At 52.5% G+C, this 19,306-nt stretch overlaps 1 protein-coding gene across 7 annotated transcripts in view; it reads left to right on the top strand.

Annotated features, from left to right (window-relative positions):
• SFTPB (surfactant protein B) overlaps positions 1-18,876 on the top strand; it is a 43,394-nt gene extending 24,518 nt beyond the window's left edge. Inside the window, exons 2-11 of one of the 7 annotated variants that reach the window (XM_072770053.1) lie at positions 9,678-9,805; positions 10,164-10,235; positions 10,620-10,745; positions 11,368-11,517; positions 11,771-11,860; positions 13,957-14,140; positions 14,312-14,463; positions 15,338-15,418; positions 15,927-16,011; positions 18,399-18,876. In XM_072770053.1, the coding sequence (XP_072626154.1) occupies positions 9,678-9,805; positions 10,164-10,235; positions 10,620-10,745; positions 11,368-11,517; positions 11,771-11,860; positions 13,957-14,140; positions 14,312-14,463; positions 15,338-15,418; positions 15,927-15,989 (1,046 nt within the window). In that variant the 3' untranslated portion in view covers positions 15,990-16,011; positions 18,399-18,876. Of the gene's footprint in view, positions 1-9,677; positions 9,806-10,163; positions 10,236-10,619; positions 10,746-11,367; positions 11,518-11,770; positions 11,861-13,956; positions 14,141-14,311; positions 14,464-15,337; positions 15,419-15,926; positions 16,012-16,141; positions 16,284-16,331; positions 18,297-18,398 lie in introns of those variants that run through there. The other 6 variants (XM_072770054.1, XM_072770051.1, XM_072770050.1 and 3 more) reach the window with 6 other exon arrangements.
• The last annotated feature ends 430 nt before the right edge of the window (positions 18,877-19,306 follow it).

The raw sequence follows: 19,306 nt of genomic DNA, 5'->3' as shown, positions 1-19,306 counted from the left end.
GATGACTTGACACATACAAAAAATGAACTCAACTGAAGGTTTCCGACCCTCTACACTTCATACTTTTTCAAAATGTGTTTGTGGGGCTATAATACTCTTTATTAAACTGTGTTTTCTTTTACAAACAAAATAATTCTAGGAAAAGTGTTAAGACCTGCCTGGGAACACTATATTACCATTGTTAATTTGAAATTAACACATCAGGGAAATGAGTTAACACCTAGCCATACTGATGTTTGTGCTACCCAAAAAACTACTCCATCCAAGCTTTACGTAATATGAGATTCACTGCTAATGTTACGAGGTAAACTTAAAGAAACATTTTTATCAAGAAAACAAAAACAAACACAAGAATTTTCCATGGCAGCTTACATCTAAAAGCTATCGTTTATAGTTTATATCTAAAATATAAACGAGAGAAGAAAAAGCAAAACCCAAAGACCTACAGGTGGCTACTGTGGTTAGACTCACTCACCCTTCATGTTTCCCTCCTCTGGCTAAAGAGCTTGAAAAGTTGCACTCACGCTTCCCAGCATTCATTGCAACCTGGGTCTGAGATGCACCCAGGGGGGGTTGGGAGGCTGGCCCCAGGACCACCTGTCTGTCCCCTTTTTACTGTTTCTCGGCTGGTAAGCAAAGTCCAGGAAATGTGAGGTTTGGGAACAAGAGCCATGCCAGGGCCAAGAGACTTCCTAAGGGGGCTTTCCAATCCCTTCATGGCAGCTCTGGCTGTGTGTCCTTGAACTCTGAGCTTCAGGGACAACCGAAGAGACAACTATGTGGGCAAGTGCTTACTGCCCTGGGCTATCCTTGAGGCCCAGGCAGTACAACTCCTCTAGCTGCCCTACTTGCAGTTTTTCAGGACTTGCTTCTTTCTTTTAGATCCCTTCCTCTTGAAATCTTCAGGCTTTTTGGCACTGACTGACTGAGACCGCTTTCACGGTCCTGGTCTTCCTCCCGTAAAAGTGGCAGGGAGTCTAATTCACTCTACCAAAAATGAGCATCTCTGTCCTTGCACTGTGCCCTGTGTATCTTTGGGGTACCTTTGGAGCCTGGCAGACACACACACATTTGTGCTGTTAACCCCATGGTCAAAACCGCCAGGGCTGTGGTCAGCAGGCTGTCGCTGTATCTCTGAGTAGATCAGTGTTCGAGGTGACTCAGATTGTCCTGGGAGGCCAAATGTCAGCCTTTCCCACCACTCCCTGTATCCAGCTGGCGTTGGGGCGATAATGCAGCCTCTCAGTGTCCTTCTAGAATTTCTCTCCATTTTAGTCCCAGGAGACCCTGAACCATAGAGCGTTCTCTCCTCTAAGGACCCCTTAGACAGAAGGGAGAAGAAATGGGTAGGGAATATCAGAAAGGGAGACAGGACATGAAGACCCCTAACTCTGGGAAACGAACTAGGGGTGGTGGAAGGGGAGGAGGGCCGGGGGTGGGGTTGAATGGGTGACAGGCACTGAGGGGGGCCCTTGATGGGATGAGCACTGGGTGTTATTCTGTATGTTGGCAAATTGAACACCAATAAAAAATAAATTTATTATTTAAAAAAAAAAGGACCCCTTAGGCAGTAGGGTGATAAACCACTTCCGTTGCCCACATCAGCCCATGGCTCTATTGCTTTTCTCTGGCTGCTGTAGCAATGACCATAAACAGAGAGGCTTAACACAACACCCGTTTAGTCAGCAGAAAGACCCAGCAGAGAAAGCAGAGGATGGTTCCATTTGTCACCTGGAAATGCTACTTTGTTCAACTTACAGTTCATGATCTTGAGCAAATTGAAAAGCCTATATGAATAATAATTTGTGAATGATTTGCTAAATTAGTTTTAACCTTAACACTGATCAAAACTTAAAACTACACTAGGAATCCCCTTCACATGTGTGTTTGTGGGCTTGCTGGGTCTTTTATTAAGCTAGGTTCAGTCTAAGACTGGCTGAAAGGATGTCTATTGTGTATATTTTACAGTTTTGAAAGGCCAGCATACTTACACTTAAAATATCTCCAAAAATGTCCTGTTGACCTTTGGTCTCATGAAGGAGAGGGTGTCTTTCTTCTCCCTGGAATTGTGAGCCATTCTTTCTGAATTGTAAATGCACTGAGAAGGTTTGCCATCACAACCATTCTTAAGTGTCCAGTTCAGTGGTGTCGAGTCCAGTCACATTATGTGCAACCCTCACGACCATCCAGCTCCAGAATTTGTTGGTCTTTCAAAAGAAAGTCTGTATTCATCAAAAACAAATACCTCCCTTGAAACCAATTTTCCCATACATGTTAGCTAAGTAGAATTTAAATAAAAACTTCTAATCAAAAAAAAAAGAGGGAAAAAGAAACCAATGACTCCCTAACCTCCCAGCCCCTGGCAACTACCACTGTACATCCCATCTCTATGATTTGACTACCCTCCGTGACTCCTATGAGTGGAGTCACATAGTAATTGTTTTGTGTTTGGCTTATTTCACTGAGCATCGAGCACAAGTAGATACGGGGAGAGAATGTGATATAAAAACAGTAACATCTGAGAGCAAAAGCCTTGGTGAAGCTGGGCCCGTCTTGCGGCCTGGGAACTTGAGACACTGGTCTTGGGTAGTTCTGATGATGTTTTCTAAGACTTTGAGAAACTTCTGATCTCTCCTCTGTGTCATTATCTGAGGTATCACTCAAGTGGTGGCAGCCTTGTGGTCAGGAGTCTGACCTCAGCTTTGATCGGGAACATCAATGAGAGGTTTGTGAGTCAGTTGTCCCCATCTGATCTGTTCAGTTGTCCAGAGTGCTGCATTCAGGAGCTTCTATCCAAAACACAAAGCAGGTATGCCCATCATTTCTCAACCACCGGTCAGGTTCCAGCGTCAGCAGGCTATCCTGGCACTGGAAGGAGCCCCTGGGGTCAGTTGATGCAGGAAGTGTACCTGTAACAAGTAGTTTAGAAGGTATCCAGGGAGGTGCATCCAAAAAGTGAGAGGAAGCTATATCATGTGGAGCTCTTTCCAGTCATCCATCCATCCATGCATCCAACCAATCCAGGTATCATTCAGGTCTCCTTCCTTCACTTCTTCATTCTGCACCAACTGCATCCATCCATCCACCCACTATTAATCCTTCCCTTTATCTATCTATCCATCCATCATCTGTCCATCCATCCACCATGTATCGATTCATTTATCAAAAGGACACAAGGAAGTGATGAACATGTCCACCTTCTTGACAGCTACCATAGTGTCATTGATAGTCAAGGTTGTACACTATCAATGCATGCAGGTGAGTGTACTTTAACCATATCTTAATAAAGGTGTAAAAAAGAAAGATAATGAGTGTGCATCAGACAGTCAAAACTGATACCAGCTCAAAACATCCATCAGTAGGAGAATCAATTAATTAAGGAAACTTAACACAATGGCGTAGTTGCTCCACAAACGAAAGGAACAAGTGCCTCCTGCACCCAACAACACGCATGAATCTCTCACACATTAATGCTAATCACAGTCAGCCGGACACAGAGAATGTAGCATGTCTTGTTCCATTTACTTATATTGCAAGAGTAGAGCAAATGGGCCTACAGTGTTTAAGAGCATGTGCTCAGATGATTTCTACAGAGACAAGCAAGGAGGTGAGTATCATTAAGGCCAGGCTTGTGTCATCTTCGGGGAGGAGAAGGGAGGTAAGTGGGCTTCTGGGGTGCTGGCAGGGTTCTTAGCCTGGGTTTCTTCATTCAGAGGCAGCAACTGAGCTGTGCATTTTGTTTTGTGCACATCCCTGAATATGTTTTACATTTTGTAATTAAGAGTGGAGCAATGCACATATACTATGCTTGTATGGAAAGATAAAAAAAGCAAATTTTAACAGTAGTTTCCCCCGAGGATTGAGACTATGGAATAGTGGAGAACTGGGGGGAGGCGGGCAGGTTGGGGCTGTTATATTTGTGTTCTTGTGCTTTTTGCAAGTAAAACAAAAATTTCCTCATGCTATTCATAAATATAGGTCAAAAATTTAAATCACAATTTGTTCATGACAGAGCAGAGAATGGCCTCTCCAGCTACAGGTCATGAAGTGGGGAATCCAAGCAGAGTCAGAGAAAGAACCAGAAGGATGGGTTGTGGGTGCTTGTGAGTCCGCATGTGTGGAGTTGGACATAGGAGATGAGAAGATGCTTTGCATCTTCAGAGGATGCAAAGCAAGGAGAGACTGATCCACTCTTGCTGGCTTTAAGGCTGGAGGGATAATGAGCTGGGGAATGTTAGTAGCCTCTTGATGCTGAGAATGACCCTCAGCCGATAGCCAGTAAGTCTAGGGGAACTCAGCCCTACAGGCACGTGAAACTGATTTCTGCCAACAACCTGAGTGACCTTGGAAGTAGATTATTCCCAAAGAGTGTGAGCAGCCACCACGTTGATTTGGTCTTATGAGATCCTGAGCAGAGGAACAGGTTGACTCCACCTAGACCTGAGACCTACAGAACTGCCAGCCCGGAAGTGTAAATGGGCACCTCAGCCAGCTCAGGCTTCTGAACTGCTTCTCTGGGCTTCTCGTGTTTCTCCCTTCTTGGGACACAATGGCTACATCACATCCTTGCATGGGAATGTCCAAAAGGAGATAGGGACATCTGTCCCCATCGGTCTCTTAACCAGGAGGACACATTGCCGAGACATACACCCACCCCTGCAGCCCCCAAGCAGGCTTCTTTCTGCTGGACCAGAACCTGAACACATACTTACTCCAAAGTAATTACTGGCAAAGGCCAATGGCGTGGCCTAACCTTGGAGCGTCCACAGAGCTGACGCCTAGACTCAGCTCTCCTAACACCTAGACTCTGTGCTCTTCTCAAAGGCCTCTTCCGCCATCAGACCCTTGGTCACCGGAAACAACAACGCTGATGGCAGCATTGACCAGTACGGTGCCTCCTTGTACGTGGCAGCTCTTAATTCAGATCTGCAAAACATGGGCATAGGCTGCTGGTGTAGGGACGGAAAAACGGAACACGTTGTATATGGTGGGTAACTGGAGTGCTTTGGTAGAGCCCCTTACGCATTACCAAACTGAGGGACTTAAAACGAAAGAAATGGATTCCCTCTCCGGGCTGGAGGCTCAGAGGCCACCCATTACCCCACACTGAGGACCCCCATCCTGAAGTCACTACTGGGAAGGGGGCCCCAGGTGCCTCCTCCATCAAGCAGGAGCCAATAACCCCAGTGCTCTCCCTCTTGGGTCTCTGCAGGAGCCACTCCCTCCACCCACAGCACTTACCCAATCTCAGCCTTCAAAAACTGCCCAACTGCTAGACTCCCTGAAATCCCTGCCCAGCTGTCCTGTGCCCACCTCGCCCCCCAGATCTCCCCTCTCCCACCCGAACCCCCAGATCTCCCCTCTTCCAGGGCAGTGCCCCGCTCTGTGCTCCCAAGGCACATGAAGTCCACCAGGGCAGTGAGCCCTGTGCTCCCACCTCCCAGACTACTCACTGGTAGTGGGTCAAATGAGTGCATGGGTGAGAGCTAAACTCCAAGCCCCTACACCGCCCACCCCCACCCAGGGGAAAAGAGCAGTGCCTGGAAGGGCTCCCATGAGGCCTCCCAAGCTGCCATTTGCCGGGCACTCCCTGGGTTTTACCGCCAAGCCCCACACTTCAGTGGACAGTGTCAAGTCCAGAGCAGAGATTGGCTTGGTCGTGGGCCTGGGGAGGGAGGGCAGTCTTAGGCCCTTGGGGAGCAGCCCCAGGAGGATGTCCAGAGACACAGCCCAGACCCAGAGGAGTGACGAGGAAGAGGGCTCTTCACCTGCACCCCTCCAAGGAGACCCCGGAGATCTCCGCGCTGACCCCTGACAACACCCCTGACCCCTGTCCCAGCCCCCCAGTCCCCTCCACCCAGAATCTGCCAATCTCTCTCCACAGTCACACAGACAACCAAGTCTGGCAACTCCACTGCAGTAAGAAATGAATCCATTTACAAAAGAAAGGAGAAAAACAAACTTTGCCCCACCCCACCTGGCTTCTTTATCCCTTCTCTCTCTCTCTCTCTCTCTCTCTCTCTCTCTGTCTCCTTCCTGCCCTCCATTCTTCAAAATTAAATATACACAAACACTATTTTTACAATTTGTAAGTACATCACTCAGTGGCAGGAAGTACACTGAGGACTTTCTGAAGAACTGTTTTGCACATACTGCTTTTCCAGCCAATGTGCCTCCTCCCCTTCCCACCAGTAATGCACTGGGGGGGTGGGGGGACGTTCTCCACATCCCCACCAACACTTGGCTCTGCCTGCTTTTCCTAAGCCATCCTTGAGCCTGGGAAGAGTGGCTTTTTTGCTCCAGGCCACTGAGCTCAAGAGTCCAGCGTCCTGTCGCATGCACCATGAATGGACCACTCTTCACACCTTTGCTTCTCTGCTGCCCCAGGAATGCAGCTCTGATCTCCCAATTCAAACTCCAGTTGTCTCCACCAGGTCTGTGGATTGATTCACTTTGGGGTAGATGTCACCCTGGACCCAGGGGTCGAGTGAGGGGGTCCTGGGGCCTTCTAATGCCAGGAGGGTGGCAAGGCAACCTTCTGGTTGCTTGGTCTGTTTGTTTTTAATTTCATTTATGTGTTTTGAGAGACAGAACAAGTGGGAGAAGGGGCAAGGGAGAAGAACAAGCAGATTCCCTGCTGAGTGTGGAGAGACACTCAGGACTCCTTCCCAGGACCCAGAGACCATGACTTGAGTGGAACTCAGATAGAGGCTTAACAGAATGAGCCACTCAGGCATGTGTGAAGCCACTTTCCTGCTGCGGGCAGGCAAGAACAGACTGGCCCCATGGGGACCGAGGCCAGCTGCGGACACACTGCTAGGCAGGAAGCACGAGTGGAAAGAGCATGGGCAGGAGAGACTGTCCCGCAGAACTATCCACCGTCCACGCACCCGTAGGGGAGCCATCCCATCAACAAACTCAAGTTCACGAAGCTCCAGACCTTGGGAAGCCAACAGTGTTTGCGTTGGTTGGTTGGTTGGTTGGTTGGTTTTTCCCAGAATAACTCTTTCTTCACTTACAGTGAGAAATAGATGTGCCAGCAGGTCAGGAGACTGATCTGTGCCGGCTGTCTCAATGTCCGTGTCCCTTGAAAAGCCCAACTTTGGGATCCCTGGGTGGCGCAGCGGTTTGGCGCCTGCCTTTGGCCCAGGGCACGATCCTGGAGACCCAGGATCAAATCCCACGTCGGGCTCCTGGTGCATGGAGCCTGCTTCTCCCTCTGCCTGTGTCTCTGCCTCTCTCTCTCTCTCTCTGTGACTATCATAAATATATAAAAATTAAAAAAAAAAAAAAAAAAAAAAGAAAAGCCCAACTTTGCTCAGAGTTCGTGGTGACAGTTGTGTTTGGAGCGATGGGAACCAGAGACCCATCCAGGGACCATGAGGCTGAATTCCTCCTTTGCCTCCAGCGCCAGGGCTCTCTGGAATGGCTGGCTGGCTCTCCGGGTTTCTTTATTTTATGCTCTTGGATGACACAGCTCAGCAGTGGGGAGAAGCCGACCCCTCTTCGAGGATTTGATGGGAGCCACAGAGCCGCTATACAGCAAACCCCAGGAAACACACAGCTCTGTGTTGGCTGGGCTGGATGGGAGAGCATGCCGTGTGTCCCACTCCATTCCCCTTCCCCCGGGGACACGGGAACGCTACATCTGCCAGCCTGCCATGGGGGTCAGCAGGAACCTGGGCCTGGTTCTGGACAGTGAGCTGACGGCACAGATGAAGACACCCCTCCCGGGAATGGCCCTCGAACCTCCCTCCTATCTTCCAGGCTTCCTCTCTGTGCCCTGCCGGCAGTGACAGAGGATCCAGGGCAGGGCTCCAGCCCTGGGGGATGGCAGGCAGGCAGAGGGAGGAGCCCAGGCCCCTGAGGGACCTTATGAACCCCAGTCTGTCTGCCCTGGGACAGGGCAACCTGTCTGCCCTGGGATGGGAGTGAGACATGTCTCATGGGAAGCCACGGGCCTCGAGGGATCTTTGTTACAGCTGTGAGGCTACCTTGACCAGTGTACCCAGGGGCCAGCCGTCCACAGACCCTGCTCTGCGGCTCCCTCATCGCTGTCTGTATCCAAACCAGGGGCATCCAGCCGGCTCAGTTGTTGCACACTTAGTAAACCTTTAGCACATTCCAGTTCCAGCTTCCTGATCGGACCCAGCCGCCCTGCTCCTAGGCTTTCCTCCCACATTGACACAGGCTCCCCTCATGGCAACTGACTTTCTCATACTGACAAGCTCTTGAGCCAACAGACTACACGAATCGCTGGGTGCCCTCCAGCGTGTCACCAGACCAGCCTGTGTGCAGGGGCACTAACCCCCGCCCTGCCATCCCCATGAGTATCAGGGGAGCTTCCTGGAGCACGGATGCTGGCAGCCTCCACTCAGTCAGCAGATACACTGATCTCCAGGTGGTGACAAGGAGCTAAGGCTCTACTCCTTGCACAGTAGAGAAGCGTCTGCCCCTTGGTGAGTCTGAGCTTGTCCCCAGGTGTGCTCTGCCAGTGGGACCCCACCCTGCAGCCTCTACCCCTGCCAAGGACACATTCTTTCTCCTAAACCTCCAGCTGTGCCCCACCCCTACCCTGGATGGGGTGCTGAGGTGCCACAAGCAGCATGGCTGGTCTGGGCTGCTCAGGAGCCACTCTGGAAATCGTGTCCCCACATTCTTGTCCCAGACTCTTGGGCACTTGTGGGGTTGGTTGGTTTCATGGAAAGGTTCCTCTGAGGAATGACAATCACGTGTCCATAGAATCAGAGGAGTTCTCTGGGGAAAGGGGAAGGAGAGGGTGGCAGGTAGGAGGTCCAGGAGTATCCCGGGATTGCCCCTCCAGGGCTTGCCCTGGGTCAAGAGCAGGGCAGGAAGCTCTTAAGTGCATTGCTCAAGAGTGGAGGAGGCTTAGGGGCTGGGGAGGCAGGGGAGGGGGCTCATTCTGGCTACCCTGAGCTGCCTCTCTTTCCACCCCCAACAGCCCAGAGACATGGGGTCAGATGTGGACACTCCAAAGCCCCCTGCTTACAGGCCGCCAAGAGACCATGCCCATGAGACTGACAGCAGGAAGAGAGAGGCAGCAGGAACCAGGCAGCAGGCAGGAGATGGTGGGTGGGCTGGGAGAGCGTCACTGCTCAGAAGAGGTAGGGATCAAAGTGCCTGGAGGGCTCTCCAGGACAAAGGCAAACACTGAGGTCCCTGGGCCTCCCATACACCCTGCCCCCACACATCCCTGGTCAGGTATAAGGGCCCCCACCCAAGCAAGGTATCCAGGCTGTGGAGGTGACATGGCCGAGTCACACCTGCTGCTGTGGCTGCTGCTGCTCCCCACACTGTGTGGCCTGTGTGCTGGTGAGTCTCCCCAGCCTCTCCTCACCTCCCTCTCACCTGGGTCCAGGTGTGGAGGAGACTTCCCGTCCATCTCCAGGTTTCCTGGGCTCTGGCTCTGAGCCAACCATTATCCCTACTTTGTACAATATCCTCATTTCAAGATGAGGAAGCTGAGGTTCAGAGAGGCTACTGGGCTTGTCTAAGGCCACACAGCTCCCAGGCACTGGTGCATGTGGAACCCTGCTGCCTCTGACTCCCGCACGTTTAAGGGCAGGTGCTCCTCGTAAAATTAGAGTTGGGGTTTGGGTGAAGTCAGAGTGCCAGGAGTGGCTAAAGTTCCAGGGATGCTCTGCCCCAAACTACAGCTGACTGGAGTGCCCCATCCTTGGCTTGTGCCCGGGGCCCCGCATTCTGGTGCCAAAGCCTGGAGCAAGCACTGCAGTGCAGAGCCCTGGGTCACTGTCTACAGGAAGTCTGGGGCAATGCAAGAGCTGTGAGTACCACCCGTGGATGCACTGGGACTGAAGGTCTGGGATAGAGGGTGTTGGGCAATCCTGACGGAATAAGCCCCCTTTAGGGAATGGGATGTGATGAATGATAAGAGAGGATGGGATGGGATGGGATGGGATGGGATGGGATGGGATGGGATGGGATGGATGGGTTGGATGGGTTGGATGGGTTGGATGGGTTGGGATGGGATGGGATGGGCTAGGATAAGATGACATGGATGGGATGGGGTGGGATGGAGGCAGTTGCCTGTGCCTTGGAGCACTCTATCAGCCTCACGCACTAGAGCTGGGAGCCCACCCCCCATCCCACTCAAGTGCCCCACCTTGGGGCCCCCTCCCCAGGATGACCTCTGCCAGGAATGTCAGGACATCGTCCGCATCCTCACCAAGATGACCAAGGAGGCCATCTTCCAGGTAATGCCCAGATAATGGATGAAGTTTGGGGGCCAGGAGGTGGGGGACAGAACAGGGCACAGAGGTTAGCCCCATAAAGAGACCATCTCCAGACCAAGAGTGAGGCCTGGATTTGCCTGGAGATTCCAGGAACCTCCCAGCTAGAAGAGGATCCTGGGAATGAGCTCAGCAACACAGCCAGAGATGGTCTCTCCCAACGGGGAGGATCCTCCCTATAGCCTACTACTTCACTCCTTGGCGTTCTCTGAACTCTGGTGCCCTGGGAGAGGGTGGCCAGTCTGTCTGGTGGTAGCCATGCATCCAGGGACTCAGGCGGGATAGACCTCAGAGAGGCCAGCCTGACTGTCCCTTCTACAACCTCATTGTCTCCTCACTGTCTCCTAGGACATGGTGCGGAAGTTCCTGGAGCATGAGTGTGACGTTCTCCCCTTGAAGCTGCTCACACCCCAGTGCCATCACATGCTTGGCACCTACTTCCCAGTGGTTGTTGACTACTTCCAAAGCCAGATTGTGAGGGCCCAGCAACCTCGCCTCCAAGCTGCCTCCCTGCACAGTCCCCATGTCCACCCACACCAGAGTTACCCCCACACACAGCCCGACACACACACACACACACACACACACACACACCCCTACCCGTGACCAGTCCAGAAAACACAGTGGCCCACAGCCAAGTGCCCCGCAGCCCTACCTGCTCAGCTGTACAGAGACGGCCCACACATGGGCTTACAAAACACCCACCACACACCCCCACACCCTTCACATCGCATACACTCATTCACATACTCATACCACACACTCAGTCTCATGAAGAACTTACACCATCCCACACTCACATACAAGCACACTCTCATACCCATGCTTGCTCTCATCCATTCTCACAGACATACATGCCTGTGCTCATTCACACATTCCCAGACACCTGCCCAATAGACCCTACGGGGCCCCACCTCTGCCTTTTGGCTGCCCCCACCCTCACCACAGAACCCCAATTCATAGCCCCCATCTAGCCTGTTGCCCCCCATTCCAGGCCCAGAGCCGGTGGCTTTAGGGCAAGCCTTTGAGCCAGGCTAGGCAGGAATGGGTTCCCTCCCACATCCTGACCACCCCCTCACCCTGCATTGTGCCCTAGAACCCAAAGATCATCTGTAAGCACCTGGGCCTGTGCAAGCCTGGGCTTCCAGAGCCAGAGCAAGAGTCAGAGCTGTCAGATCCGCTGCTGGACAAGCTGATCCTCCCTGAGCTGCCTGGAGCCCTCCAGGTGACTGGACCTCATACACAGGTGACAGAGGTCCCCCGCCCCACTAGCCCCTCATACCCAAGAGAGGTGGGACTCCAAGACAGCTCAGGCCACTGCCAAGACCCATAGGCACCTACCCCAGAAAGGGCAGACCCAGAAAGGGGATAAGAAGCTCTAAGCAGGGCCTAAGGCAGGAGGGGTAAAGGGGAAGAGGAGGCAGGGGAGGCAGAGCCTGGAGGATGCCTTCTCCCAGTGCTCAGCCTGGCCTCACCTAAGGGGTGATTCTCTCCCCCAGGATCTCTCTGAGCAGCAGTTGCCCATCCCCCTCCCATACTGCTGGCTCTGCAGGACTCTGATCAAGCGGATCCAAGCTATGATTCCCAAGGTGAGACATCCAGGAATAATGGAGCTCAGCAGGGACTTCCACAGTTCCACCCTCCCCTCCCCTTCCCTCAAATCTCTGTCAGGGGCCAACTGGCTGCCCAAAATAGGAAGGAAGCCATCTGTGCATTGCCCCCACACAAGGGACCCTGGAGTTCAGGCTCAGGCCCCATGGGTGCCAGGCCTAGAGTTTATTCAACCATCATAAAGCCCTCACTATTAAATGCCAGGCATCATGCCAGGCTCAAAGAACAAAAATGAACAAGACTTGGGTCTTGTCCACCAGCAGCTCATCATCGGATGGCACAGAATCCCAGTTGTCTCTTTAGAAAAGGTGCTTTAGTTTGTCAAAAGGAGAATTTCTGCAGATGGATTCTCCACCCCTGCCTGCACCAAACTTGGGAGTCTTTCAGACCTGTAGTGACCATTGCCCCAGACTCCCCTGAGCCCAAGGCTGCCCTGCCTTGACATGGGATACAACGTGGGGAGGCCCTGCCCCATCAGCCCTTCCATCTGGGGAGGCCACCCAGCCTCTCAGATGCCACCCAGCCCCTTGCAGGCCACCCAGCACTGAGAGCTCACAGCAGCAGACAATGTCCTCTCTTTCTGGAGTTGGTATTGTGGGGGGAGAGGGTTTTTTCACTGATAAGTTCAGAGCAGAGAATTAAAACAGCCAGTAAGAGGGTTGAGCTGGTTGGTCAAGGAGAGTCTCTGGGGAGTGGGGATTCAGAGGATGATGCTCTGGTGGACAAAGGACCGTGATCAAGATGGGGCATGGCAAGCCTAAGGAACGGAGAGCCAGAGTGGCCGCGGCAGGCTGGCCAGGGCAGAGCGGTCAGAGCAGGGGACTGAGGGGCAGACACTGCCTGGCCATGCAGAAATGTCTAAGCCAAGTTAGGAAACACTGGCTTCTATTCATTTAAGATTTTGTTTATTTATTTATTTATTTATTTATTTATTTATTTATTTATTTATTTATTTGAGAGAGAGCAGAGCGAGAGAGAGCATGAGCAGGAGTGACAGAGGGAGAAGCAGACTCCCCGCTGAGCAGGGAGCCTGATGCAGGGGCTCGATCCCAGGACCCTGAGGTCATGACCTGAGCCAAAATCAAGAGTTGGACACTCAACCAACTGAGCCACCGGGCACCCCAACAAGGGAGGCTTTTAATGACAGAAGCCATCTTAGCATGTTTGTGTGCCGATGAGACTGGCCAGCAGATGGGAGAAGCAGTGAGGTGGGGAGAGAGGATAATGCAGGGAAGAGTACTTGAGAGGGTGGCGGCAGGGTTCCAGTGCACGAGTAGGCAGGCAGGCCTTGGACAGAGCAGGGACCACTCCTCTGTCATTGAAGTGGGCAGGTGACGCTGAGTGTGGGTTCTGACACAAGCAGGTGCAAGCATTTGGGAGATGTACCCATTTGGAAGGTAATGTGCCCCAGAGACAGACAGTTCACCATGTCCTACTCCCACCGGCACCTTCCCAGCACTGGGGTCAACGGGGCCACAAGCAGGGCTGGAGCCAAGGCCAGCCTATGGCATGCAGGTGCTTTACACGTGTGGGTTGGATGAGTGAGGGAGTGAGCAAGAGTGCTTGCCACCTCTGCCTCTGTCCTTGTCCTTCAGCTCGGAGGTTGAGTGTGGAATCAGGGTAGCCTGGGGAAACTTCTCACTTCCCTCAAAGGCTCCTGAAACCAGGGACATGTTGGCTCCAGGAGCCACAGATGAAAGCCAACCCACCTGCAGGGAAATGTGGCAAGCCCTAGGTCTGCAGGGAGAAGACGCAGGTCCGGTTCCACCTCTGCCCCAGGCCACTATGTGGCCTCGGTGATGCTCACCTTTGTGGTCTGGCTATGCTCCTTTTGGCAATTCCAGAGCCTTCGGACTTAGAGTTGGGATGGCAGCCTGGCTCCTGCACTCACCTAGTGACTGGCCAGGCCCCTCGGACTCTCTGATGCCCAATGTCCTCATCTCTAACCAGCATAATCATTCTCCCTCCCAGAAGGGAACAGGGCAAAACTACAAACGCCTGCCGGTGCCAGGCACACAGTAGATCTTGCCAGGGAAGGTCCCACTCTGCCCTCTCTCCATGCCCCCGTCCCCAGGGTGTGCTGGCTGTGACTGTGGGCCAGGTGTGCCACGTCGTACCCCTGGTGGTGGGCGGCATCTGCCAGTGTCTGGCCGAGCGCTACACTGTCCTGCTCCTGGATGCGCTGCTGGGCCGCATGCTGCCCCAGCTGGTCTGCGGCCTCGTCCTCCGGTGCTCCCACGAGGACAGCGCTGGGCCAGGTGAGCCTCCCGCACCACCCCCCCTCCACTACCCACTCTCATCTGCCCCTCCCCCTGGCCTTGCACTGCCCTCTCCCTCTCCTGTCCCCCTGCACTGCACCAATTTGGACAGACAAGAACTGGATACCTCTGCGGGGGAAGTCTTGACAGTTTTCTCTCTATTCCTCACAGCTCTGGCGTCTCTGCCCAGTGAATGGTCACCCCAAGAGTCCAAGTGCCAGCTCTGCATGTTTGTAACCACCCAGGCAGGGAACCACAGTGAGCAGGCCACACCACAGGCAATACGCCAGGCCTGCCTCAGCTCCTGGCTGGACAGACAGAAGGTGAACCTGGGCAGGCACATGGGGAACCTGGGACACTGGGCCTGCCCACAGTGGAGGGCGGAGCCCAGGAAAGTCTTCCAGGTCAGAGACACACAGAGTGGTCTGACCCCTGCCCATGGGGAACTCAAACAGACAGGACACGAACCAAAAAACACGGAACAATAACACAGGGTGAAACCTGCTAAGGTCAGGGGTCACCTTTGGACAAGAGCATGGGCTCCAGAGGACCTTCAGGCCTCCCTCGCAACCAAAAAATAAAGTCCAGTTATCTATGAGGACACGAATAACACCAGGCCCACTGGAACTAGGGAGCGCCTGGCCTTCTCTCCAGGGTCTCCATCCTGTCTTCGCCCCATCCCTCCTCTCAGTGTCACTCCTGGGGACAAATCCACCCATGGACAGGGCTAGGCTTGAAGGTCCTAGGGTCCCAGGACTCAGGGGCCCTACAGTGAATTCCCTCCACAAAGTCCTGAGGCAAGCCACTGATGCCCTGCCCAGGAGGCAGCTTTCTGCATAGTACTCCCCAGCTCAATGACGTTTAGGGCTCCCCAGTGACTGCCACATCAGGTTACCAAGGCCAGATGAGCTTTAAGATTTCTAGAACTGAAATTTGAGGGGAATGAGAAGGTGGAGGCTAAGATTTGGCCCGTGCACCTGAGTTCCAATACCCTCCATCTCTGTTGTCTCTGGCTTTCCCAACAGAAACCCTCCACTTCAGCCTCTGCCAGCTGATTCACAGCCAGAGCTGCTCCGTGGGGGCGAGGGCTGGACCTCCCCCGGGTCAGGAGGGGGCACTGGGGAGGGGCCAGGGTGGGTAGGTGGCAGAGTCCTGCAGCGGCCGGTGCCACCTCACGTGGTCTTTCTCCTTCCTCAGTGCGAGCAGTTTGTGGAGCAGCACATGCCTCGGCTGCAGACCCTAGCATCCGGGGGCAGGGATGCCCACACCACCTGCCAGGTACTCTCGCCCCCATAGCAGTGCTAGGACTTTCCTCAGCTCCCCAAGCCCCCACCCTCTCTGGTGCATGATCATCAGAGGCCCTGCTCCTCTGGTCCAGGGCAACCCCAGGGGTGTAGGCCCAGGATGGCAAGAGTCCTCCGATTCTATTTAACGTGGGTCAGGGAAAAGCCACAAAAGAATGATCAAGGAGACATAAAGGAAAGGAGGGGGCAGTTTTAAGGAGTGTGGTTTGATACTCATTATGGAATGGGGCTTGTTCGTTGAGCAGCGTGTGCTGCAAAGTGGGTGTTCTGGAGTGAGCCTCCTACCTCCTTGGGCTCTGAACCTAGAAGGCCCATGGCTCAGGAGTGCCTCAAGAGGTCTACAAGGTCACACCAAGAGTACCCATCAGGTGGCAGGCGAGGTGAAAGCGGCCCCTTCCAGCAGGAGCTTCCCGTCTGGCCTCTGAGCTGGGAATGGGGAACAGGGTGCGAGGCCTCAGGCCCTAATGCTGTCCTTATGGCAGGCCCTGGGGGCGTGTAGGACCACGTTCAGTCCTCTCCAGTGTATCCACATTCCTCACTTCTGACAAGGACTCAAAGCCATGCCAGGTGAGTCTAGGCTCCCAGTTGAGGGGAATAAGAGGTGGATGGGTCCTGCACCAATCAGGACAGGGGTCCCTGTGTTCCCCAAGCAAGAAGAGGTCATCACTGCTGCTAGCTATCCCATCTTCCCCCGTAGGCCACAACTCAAAGCTCCTGAGGGATCCTGACAGCACCATCTCAAGAATGGCCTCTCTCACTCCCTCTCCTCAGAATCCCACCCCCCCATCCCACCCCCACCCCTGTGCTAGGCCCAGCTCCCACCTCCCTAGCCCTGCCCCCAGCCTCAGGGGGATCTGCAGCTGATCTTCAGGATTTGATATACCCAGGCCAACCTGTCCTGAAGTGCAGGGGAGACCAGACTTTGCTGCACAATGATGCTGTCCCCTTGGAAGCCAGGAACCCCAACATCATGACTCCTTCTTCCTGAGACACATTTCTCTCTTCCTGGCTGTCATTGTCTAAGTCAGAAATAGTACCTTAGGATGGAGCAGTAGTCAGATGCAGCCTCTGTGACCAGGGGCCTCGGGACAGGGAAACAACCCTGAGAGGAACAGACATAGCAATTGTGGGCCAGAAGAATCCCTGAAAGCAAACTTGGCCCACTTCACCATTTGCTCAGAGCCATCTCCTAACATGGTGGTCACATTCATCCTGTTCACTCATTTTTTTAAAATGTAATGGGTACCTATGGAATGGCCACGTTTTAGGGGCAAGGTCTATTAACAGCTGTGAATAAAACAATGAACCCCGTGTCCCCCTGGAGCTCGGGCCCAGGTCCAACTCTTCTACCTGAGTGGGGAAGCCCAGGCTTGCTCCTGAATCTCCCTAGAATTGCAAGCCCCTGTGGGAGGCAGTCGGGGGGGGAAAGTGTCTGCCCTCAGACCTATCCCACAGGGACCAAATTAACGCTTTCCCTCTACCCTGATGACAGCTACGGGAACCCAGGGGCTGGGGAGCTGCCCAGGAGATCAAGGCAGTCTCCTTTCTCCAGCTCCTAGGGCTTCCAGCACCAGAAGATCTGGGCCTTCCATCCCTGTTGAAACAGGAAAAGCAATGGATTGGCCCAGAAGGCCCGGGCTCTGGTTCCAACTCTGCCATCAACTGACCATGGGTCCCCAGCCAAGATAATGTTGCCCCCTCTCTGGCTTTCATTCTCCTCAGCAGCAAAGTGGGGATCAAATACGGTGGTTTCTGGGATTCTTGGGCTCTTTCACATGACAAGTCTCCTCCTCAAGCTCCCTTGCCCTCTGCCCACACTGGGAAGAAGCCTTCACTCCCACGGTCACCTTTCCCACCTCCTTCAAGCTGATGGGCCACAAGCCCAGAGGTTGTAACCTCATTCCTGTTATTATTCTCACCCCTCCTATCTCTAACCACAGCCCAAACCAGAGCCACTTCCTTGTGAGGTGCAGCCAAGGCAGCACCCTCTGGAGGAGATCCGCAAGAGGGGACTTCCGGCCTGATAACTTCCGGCCAGAACTCACACCCAACTGGAGCCAGGCCAGCTCCCGTAACCCCCCAGGGCTGGGTCCAGGGAACACATCAGCCACATGGCCCTTCCCTGGCTTGATTCCCTTTCATCTCCATGTGCATAAGACACTAGCTTTTACAGTTATTTTGCTAATACTTTCATAAAACTTAAATTCAGGAGAATAAAAAATGGGACCATGAAGTACCGTAGAAGATAGATATACGAGAGCAAACTTTTCTTTAAAAAAATCAGGACATGCCTGACGTGTCAAGAACAGACACAGCAGGGCTCAAGCAGGGTCAGGAGATGACTGGACAAACTTTCATATCTGAAATGTTCTGCTGCGTATAAGCTATCACTTTAAGATGTAAAAAAGGGTTTTCTTTTTATCTTTTTAGAAGGCGAGCTTCCAAGTTTTGGTCGAAATTCCATGTGATTCCATTTCTGCTATAGCTTATGTCTTCAAAATTCAGTTGGGGCACACACTAAAAATTAGTTCCTGTGTAATCCAATGCCTGTAACAATACTAATAAAACCTATTGCTTCATAATAAAAGGAAAAAAGACAGTCATTTAAAATGTCCCTGAACCCATGGCTGGACCAGGCAGCAACATCACTCTCCTCCTTAGGAGAAAAGTAGGCACCCCCATTGCCTCTCCCTCTGATAACTGCTTCTGGCACAGCCCCTGCCTCTCACCCTCCCCTCTCCCAAAGAGCCCATTCACTGTGATGAGATGAGGTAGTTAGGGTACCAAAAAAATCAAAATATACAACAAAAACAACAACAAAATTAAATAAACCTTTAACTTTAAAGACTGCAGTGCCTGGAAATGTCCCTTTACTTACAAAAGAACTTTTTTTTTTTATTATATGTCTTATTATGAAAGAAATACGTGTTTATTATAGAAAATTCAAACTGCAGATCAAAAAGAAGAGGAAATCACCCACAATCCTACCAATCTCAGGAGAGGACTAGAGCACACTTTGGCATTGAACTACAGATATTTCCAATCCATTTCCCCCACATCTCCACCATTCAAGCTCCAGGGGGAAACTTTCTATACAACGTGCTCTTGCAGAAAGGATGTTGTACACAAATCCTTAGACTCTGCATTTGAACATTTAAGTGGATTTTTGTAAATCGATAGCAGACTCTTGTCTTGGAAACCATTATTTCAATTGTAAGATCAAAATCCCTGAGAGAAAAGTGTTTTAAATTTTTTAAAAACTTGGGGAGCCTTGGTGGCTTAGTGGTTGAGCATCTGTCTTTGGCTCAGATCATGATCCCACGGTTCCACATTGGACTCCCCACGGGGAGCCTGCTTCTCCCTCTGCCTATGTCTCTGCCTCTCTCTGTGTTTCTCATGAATAAATAAATAAAACCCTTTTTAAAAAAAAAATTGTTTTAACTTGGCTGGGAAAATGACGAGACAGAGCCTGGGGTGAGGCAAGCATGGAGATGAGTTCCTGAGGATGGAAGAGAAGCTTTCATTCAACAGGAGTCAAGAAGGGACCAGCTGGTGAGAGGAGAGAACTGCAGGAAGTGGCTATGGCTGACACTCAGGGGGTCCCTGAGACATGCCCAGCATCCTGCACCTCCAGAGCAGGGTGGAAAGGAAAAGCCCCAGGAGGTGTGACGGCCTAAGAGCAGAGAGGACTTATTCTTCACTTTTCAGGGCATGAGGAGAATACAAGTCCCTTAGAGATGGCAGCATGACATCAGAAAGAGTGCAAAAAATAGCCTTAACGAGGGACTTAGCAGACAGGCCTGGGGACAGCCTCAGAGAGTGCCCCCTGCATGATGCAGAAGAGCAACCACACCCTCATGGC

Source organism: Canis lupus, chromosome 12, assembly GCF_048164855.1.
Source record: "Canis lupus baileyi chromosome 12, mCanLup2.hap1, whole genome shotgun sequence".
In the NCBI taxonomy this organism is placed as follows: Eukaryota; Metazoa; Chordata; class Mammalia; order Carnivora; family Canidae; genus Canis; species Canis lupus.
The sequence above is the reverse complement of the archived record's forward strand: the minus strand, read 5'-3'. Positions and strand labels throughout refer to the sequence as shown.